Source organism: Dendrobium catenatum, unplaced genomic scaffold, assembly GCF_001605985.2.
Source record: "Dendrobium catenatum unplaced genomic scaffold, ASM160598v2 fragScaff_scaffold_279, whole genome shotgun sequence".
Taxonomy (NCBI): Eukaryota; Viridiplantae; Streptophyta; class Magnoliopsida; order Asparagales; family Orchidaceae; genus Dendrobium; species Dendrobium catenatum.
The window spans coordinates 148,362-156,291 of NW_021318741.1; the positions used below are offsets into that span (position 1 = coordinate 148,362).

The 7,930-nt window shown below is 34.9% G+C and overlaps 1 protein-coding gene across 1 annotated transcript; it reads right to left on the reverse strand.

Annotated features, from left to right (window-relative positions):
• Nucleotides 1–464: 464 nt before the first annotated feature.
• LOC110114894 (probable 2-oxoglutarate-dependent dioxygenase At3g111800) lies at nucleotides 465–4,370 on the reverse strand. Its single transcript, XM_020847929.2, has 3 exons — nucleotides 3,625–4,370; nucleotides 3,219–3,549; nucleotides 465–938 (listed from the first exon to the last, which is right to left on the reverse strand). The coding sequence occupies exons 1-3, from the start codon at nucleotides 4,089–4,091 to the stop codon at nucleotides 693–695; spliced, it is 1,044 nt and encodes a 347-aa protein (XP_020703588.1). The 5' UTR covers nucleotides 4,092–4,370; the 3' UTR covers nucleotides 465–692.
• Between the last annotated feature and the right edge of the window lie 3,560 nt (nucleotides 4,371–7,930).

Below are 7,930 nucleotides of genomic sequence, written 5' to 3' on the forward strand. Positions count from 1 at the left end.
GACTTTAGACTTAGAACTAGTTAAGATTTGCAAGTTATGAGTTGTATTAAGGACTCCTTTAATCCTATTAAAACTTTGAGTGATGCACTTAATCAAGATGAATATGGGCATACAGAGTTATGCTTAAAATATTTTTTTTATTCTTTATCAATAGTTTACATGTCTCAATTTAAAATAAAAAATCTTATACCCACTTTAATTTGAATATGATTTTATTTGTGGAAGTAAATCATTAGTCAAATATAATATACACAATGCTTAGACAAATAACCAATCCATTGTTGAATGTAGCTAAAAGTTATTGTAAAGCTCTATTACTTTCTCCAATTGTGATAACCTTTTATTAAAAAAGAGGATAAAACAAAGGAATGTACATGAATCAGTGGATAATAAATTAGTCGGTACAAAATATCCTCATTTCTTTTCTCTCATTTTATTTGTATTTGCAGGTACACTTGCATTAGTTAGACAAAGGTTACCTTAAAATAAAAGAAATTGTAAGGTACACAATTGTTAGTTCCAAATTATGTATCTAACTACCCATATATGAAAAGGAAATGATCTGCAACTAGCAAATCATAAATAAGCACATGACGTGAGTAGTGGTATGTGTCCACTTATGATTTTCTATATACATATATCATACCTAACAAATTTGTGTCTAATAATTTCTTCAAATATGGAGAGCAAAATTAGATTGCCTTAAGAGACTCAACATGAGATTTGCCACGTGGCCCTTGCTTTCGGATATAAAGTCGATACTGATCAAAGGTCATTGGCTGATACATGGCAGGTCGATCTTGGCTCACTAGTTCCGGCATCGGCCCTAAAAGCAAATCACTGCGTGGGTTGTAGAAGAAGGCCATCGATAATCGCTCTGTAGCAGAGTTAACCACCACCCGATGCTCAACACTTCGATATATCGCATTACTCAAAACCTATTAATAAGTAACAAGTATATCAGATTGGTTCTATTTTTTCACTCAAAAATATTTTAATACATCATAAATTTATTTTGATAGTTTACAAAAGTATTAATTACATTACACCTATATATCAACGTCATATATAATTACACAAAACTAAAAATTAGGCCAAAGTCATAAAATTCTATCCTAACTTTTAAAAATACATGTGACAAAATTCCAATACAAAATCATAAACATCTTGAGAAGACTTCGGGTTGTTAATTAATGAGGTTGACAACCGATAAAACGAGCACGTGGATAAAATCAAGTAAAGCAACTAAGGCATTAATGGGACCCCAATCCAGAGCCCATCTGAACCATTAACTGCTGCTAGCACGGCTAATGATGAGGTTTTTTTTACTAATAAAAGTTGTATTCAGCTCAAATTCTGCAAAGTTGCAATTATTATAACTAGTCGCCCATCTCCTCACAATAATAAAAAAATAAAAAATCATTAATTAGAGGCAGACAAACAGAGCTAGTAAGAAAAGGACTTGCATTTAATGTTTTCTTTGAATTTTAAAATATGTAATATAACATGTGAAGATAATACCTTTCAGATACATATAATTATTTATGTTGAACTCTTCCATGCAATGGTAAGAGAGATTATTCAATGCAAGAGCGATTATTTACGATATTAATTGAATAAATGAGCTCAGTGGTCGGAATCAATCAAGCCAAACAATGTAGTTGACATTAATAAAGATTATTTATGCCAATAAATAAAATCATGTCAAGTCATAATTGCTAAATAATTCATATGAGCCATAAGACGACACAAATATCTTCTTCAACAGTGAAAGAATTCGTGGTAGAAAACTTTTTATCATAATCATAATTTTTATTTGATCATTATTTTTTAATAATTTTTAATAAATTTTTGTTCTAGTAAGATACTAGCTTTTAAACAATTTATTTTTTTATTAGAGTTTTCCAACCATCTTTATAAAAATTTATAAACAGACATTTAATATGAAATAAATATTACCTAGATTTTAATGGCAGCATAAAATTTTTCAATTTTGATAATTTTGATAGTTTTAAAAAATTAATAAGTTATGAATTATTTTAATTAAAATACTGAAATCATCAAAACTTATAAAGCACAAAAAAGAAAATAGTTGAGAAAATTATTTAGAGAGAAAATGAGATTATAATTGGTTTAATTGGTATTAATATGTTTATAATTTCATCTTTTTATATAAATTTTAAAATAATGATTTATACTTATAAATAAAATAATTGTTTTATTTTTTTATAAATAAATAATCTTTTTTATAAAATTTTAAAATCTTTATTTTATATTCCAAAAAATCAAAATGCTAAAAAAATTTATATACAGCACAAATCTCTTTCCAGGACCAATAGCTATGTATTAAGGCAAAGCGGGCCCACTCCAGACGTTCCCTTCTCTCTGCCATTAACCTCAAACGCGAGACACGCCGCAAGATACAGAAAAGAATAAAAAAATAATGATAAATTAAAATATTTATCAAAATATCCTATTAAAAATTAGTTATAACGAATCTCAAATTATCAAGCTATTTTTAAGATGAATAAGTAATAAAAAAATAAATATTATATTAATATTCTAGTAAAGTTATAATTTATCTTAATTAAAAATTTAATCAAAATTTTTAAAATTAATTTTTAAATGATAAATAAAAATTTGCTCAAATATTATGCTTTGTATTTCAATGAATTCAAAAATAAAAGAAAAAAAAATACTATGTCATGATAATGATGAATAAAAAAATCTTTCAATTTTTTTTGAATTAACTGCAGGATAAAATTTGGAGATTTAGATGTATGTTATTCAAATTTTATTATTTAAATATTTAATATATAAATATTTATATTTATTTATATAAATTTCTATTATCTAAATAATATCAAATTATATGGAAGAAGATATATATTTTTATTCTAATAAAATTAATATTAATTATATTTGTATATTATTTAAAATTTTGAAGGTTATATAAATAAATTTAAATATTTACATTATATATGATATAAATATACATTAATCTTGTATTTTTACTCTTGTCTTAATAAGTTTAAGATCTCTTATTAAAATTAAATCTTAAGAAAATCAGCATAAATATATAAATATTTTAAATCATCGAATTTACTTAAGGAATATAAAATACAAATTTTATTTCTTATTTTAAATAATTCCAACGAATTTAATATTCATATCCCAACAGAAATTTTTCAGCAAATAACATGTGCCGAAATAAATACCTGAATTTGATCGCCGACGTTAACAATGAAAGAGTCGGAAAGTGGCTGAACGGTAACCCAACCGCCGCCGTGCCTTATCTGCAACCCTTTCACCTTATCATCCGGCAAAAGCACGGTGATCCCGCCGGGATCCGAATGAGAAGAAAGTCCTAGCGTCAAATCCGGCTGAGGGCATGTAGGATAATAATTCACTCTCATGCAAACCCCCACCTCTTCTCCCCCAAATCCTCTCTGCAGCCTCCCTCGATCCAACCCTAATCCCAGAGACAGAAGTTCCATAACTCTCTCGCTCATCTTCGTCAACTGCTTCCCGTACTCCTCCACCGTCTCCCTGCAACAGCGCTGAATATGTAAGCTTAATTCATATACAAATTTTAAGATGAATGCAAGGTCTTTGTGCATGTGCCTTAAAAAAACAGGGAGGGCGGGCCATTTCGCCTGACTCTTGAGACACGGTGGGGAGAAATGGAGGTAGTAGTAATCTCCCCAGTCGAGAATGGCGCCTTTCTCAATCCCTAACCGGCTACCATAGCCTTCATACGTCTTTGGAGAATTTGAATAAGCCTGCTTCGTCTCCATGGGAAGGTGGAAGAACTCTCGCCATACTTCCCTTGCCGAGTTCATAAGTTCCCGGCAAACGCCATGATTCACAGCTTGAAAGAAACCCCAATCTCTACAGGCTTTGGAGACCGTTGAAGCGGCGTCTGGATCGCCAAGATCGACGACTGGGATATTCACCTCACATGGAAGCGATTCGAAGCAGGGGCGATCAGCCGGTGGCTTTATGTACCTGGAAGGTACGATGGTGTCGCCGCTATCGGAAAGGGATTGGACGCGAACGATTGGTTCGGGCCAATCGGCGAGGCAATCCATTGGGAAGAAAAAGATTGGATTTTTATTTGTCGTTGATTGCAGGTTGCCGGCTACTGCGAAGCCCGTACAATTGGTTAGTCGGATTTACATAAAGGGAGGGAGGAAATGGAGAGTTGGGAATCTGTTAGAAGAAAGCGACTGAGATGGAAACGTGATGATTATTGTTGGAAGTTTTCTAATGGCGATTTTATCTGTTGAGGATTCGATCTGTATTCTATTGAAGATTTTTTGCAAACAGAATTGACGAAGAGAGATTGAGGGGAGGGGGTCTTGTGGGGAGGGAGGGGGAGGGATCTTTATAGAGAGAGAATGAGCGGCGTGTTTGGCTTGCTGGTTCGCCAGTCGACAGGTGCGGTTGGCGCGCACAAGCTGTTTACAACAGTTGTGGCAGTTAATAATGTTTGTGTTTCAGTGGCTGAGAATTTAAATTATTTTTTTTAATAGAAGAACAGCGATTTGAATTCTTAAGATTTGTATTTGAAAAGAATTTTGATTAGAATAAATTTTATAACTCTTAAATTTACTGTGTTTCCTGTCAGATGGAGATAATCAATTAATTTCAGTATTTTTTTATAGAACATAGCTTATAAATTATGTACTCTAAGAAAAAAATTGGGCCTAGATGAATTTTAGGATTGAAATTTAACTATAATCAAAATTTAATTAAGATTAATTTATAACAATTAATTTTATTTTAAAAAATATAAATATAAAATTTAATTGATTAATTACATGTGATATTTCATAAAAAAATTTCTTTATCAGGCAGGAATCCCCAAACAATATAAATTTAAAAACTTTAAAAATTAAAATTGGAATCATCTAAACTCCAATTTTTGCAAACTTATAGTCAAACTGAACCTCTCGGAAGTACAAACCTAGTGACACCAAATTCGATCCAATCCGAGCTCAAATGGGTCCAAATCAAAGACCTGAAGCACATTTGGAAGGTTCAATGCATAATTTGGATTACCAAACAATTTTCAAATGTGATATGCTTATAGTCGAATCGAGCGGCACGACGAGACAAATCTAATGAGTCCAAGATCGTCAAATTCTGACATCATTAAGACATTCAAATGCCCAAAAAACAATCCATGATCAATGCGATCTACATTGGCCTTCCATTCAAACCACTCCTAATTTACCCTTGATCTTCTTCTAATTTACTAGCCATGCCACTCTCAGAAAATTATAAATAGACCAATCATTTCTCATGTAAAGGGGATCCAAGAAAGAAGTAAAGTGAAAGTTCGTTCGGGATGTTAAGCCCTATGAACTTAGTCCCAAGCTAACCAAGAGGGGGGGGGGGTGAATTGGTATTTTAAAAAAATTCTTTTCACAAAGAAATAAAATCATAAACCAAATCACACCACAAAAATAAATGCGGAATTTAAAAGTGCGGAAGCAAAAATAAGAACACAAGATTTATAGTGGTTCGGTCGACTAGACCTACGTCCACTCCTTGGAGGCACCCTCCAAGTATTGCACTACAAAACGTGACTCTCCTTTAGCCCCCACAGCTAGGCGGAGAAGCCCTCACAAGAAACTCCTTTTTGCCACCCCGGCAAGGCAGAGAACCTACCTCCTTTTGCTTCCTTCTGAAGCTGGCAGAGAACCACAACCAAAAGCAAAACTCCTTACCTCTACCGACCCTTCCACGGACGAGAAACTCCAGACGAAAGACAAGCAGAGCGATCCTTGAGCAACCCTTGTGAATCCCCTCACAAGCTCCCCCTCACAAGATCCTCTCTCTCTCCCTCTCTCTCTTTCTCTCCTCAAGGTCTTCTCAGGTCAAGGCAGCAGCCAAAGGTCTCTTAAAAACGTTGAAGAAGAGCTCTTTAAATAGAAGAGCTCAAGAGGAGCTCATTAATTGCAAGTAGCCGACTTTATCGTCCCGGCCGATATGGACATCGGCCTGGCCGATTAGTACAAATCAAGGAAGATCGGCCAGAGCACAGCCCTGGGAACAGTCCTGGACGATTGAAATTTGGCTTGATCGTCCAGGCCGATCTCACGATCGTCCTGTCCGATTAGTTCAAATCAGAGGTAAATCATCCTGAGCACAGCCCTGGGAACAGTCCTGGCCGATTGAAATTTGGCTTGATCGTCCAGGCCGATCTCACGATCGTCCTGGACGATATGATCGTATCAATCATCCTTAATTACTCCCTTGATTTCCTTATCAATTAAGACATAATTTGGTAATTTCGTCCAGGCCGATCCTGTAATCGTCCTGGACGATAATTTAAAATTCAGTATGCCTAAACTGTCTAAGGCGGCTATCTCTTTCTATTTTGAGCTTATCGTCCTGGCCGATACACGTATCGTCCTGGCCGATATGTTAATGTCGGCTGCCTTAATTAAGAATCCTTAATTAGACTTTCTATTTTAAGCTGATCGTCCCGGACGATATAAATATCGGCCGGGCTGATGTGGGCAAAAACAGAATTTCTAAGCCTCTCAAGTGTGTGTGTGACGGGTTACTTAGCATCAGTCTTTTTGATTCTTACAAGTAGACTCAAAAGGTGAAAAATAAAATTACAGACTGACTCAACCCTAAACCTACGCGATCCTGGACTTGGCTTCCTCTTGATCGTCCGATCTTCAATTCCTGAAAAGTTAGAAGCAACAAGTAGTCCAAGAGAGATAGTGTTTGTCAATCATCAAAACATAAGCTATGAAAAAGTAGATTTGCAACATAAAGGAAAATAGTTCTATTGCCACCAGACTCCTCCTCGACCACCGTCGAACTTTAACCCGACTACTAACTATCATCGAACTTCTGCCCAGCCATTAACTGACACCGAATTTCTGTCTGGCCATCAACTGACGCCAGACGGAAGCAAAAAAGAGAAGAAATGAAGAGGAGGAAAAAGGAAGAGAGTCTCTTACTATCGGACTCCTCTTCGACCACCACCCAACTATCGACCGTCGTCGGGCTTTCACCAGACTAATGCTCGGCCACTAATTGACACCGAACTTCCACTCATCACCTGACTACCATCCGTCGCCAGACCTTCGTTGGACATCTACCAAACACCGAATTTCTTCTAATCACTGGACTTTCATCAGATTTCCACCAAACCATCAAAGAATGTTGGGCTTCTGCCCAATAATCAACTAACGTTGGATTTTGATCTGTAACTAACTAGTGATAGACTTACACCTGGCCACCGAAAGATGTAGGACTTCCGCCAGGCCACAAACTAACACTAGAGTTCCACCCATCTTCAAGCTATTATTGGACTTCCACATAACAAAGGTCTTTCCGACCTCGATCATCTACCGACCACGATCATTCTTACCTCCTTCTTTGATTATGATCCTTTCTACTTCTATAACCAGATAATAGTATTTCTGACCTCTGTTGTTCACCAACTATGGTAGTACAGACTAAACAAACATGCCAATATTGATTCTTTCTATTCCCACCATATAATGTGCTTTATATGTTGTATATTTGCTATATCAAACCAAGGTCTTCCCCCCAAGGAAGGGCCACATTTTTAATTGATTGTAAGCACTAGTGGATTTATTCAAACTCGACTATGTTCTATTATTTCCCTCTTTTCATGGTTTATCCATATAAAAATATTGGTATCTCTTATAAATATTTCACCCTCTCTATTTTATCTAATTGTGTGCTGGATCTTCGTAAAAAACTAACATATTTAACTTTATATTTCTCTATCACTGTGAATATTCTAGGATGTAACAATTTGACACTGTCTTTGGGAACGTGGTTCCCGACTTGGGGCAATTTTTGCTCCAACCTTAAAAGATCGTTCATGTCAATGTCCCGACATAAGTTATTATTGCAACAATTTCATGGAAAT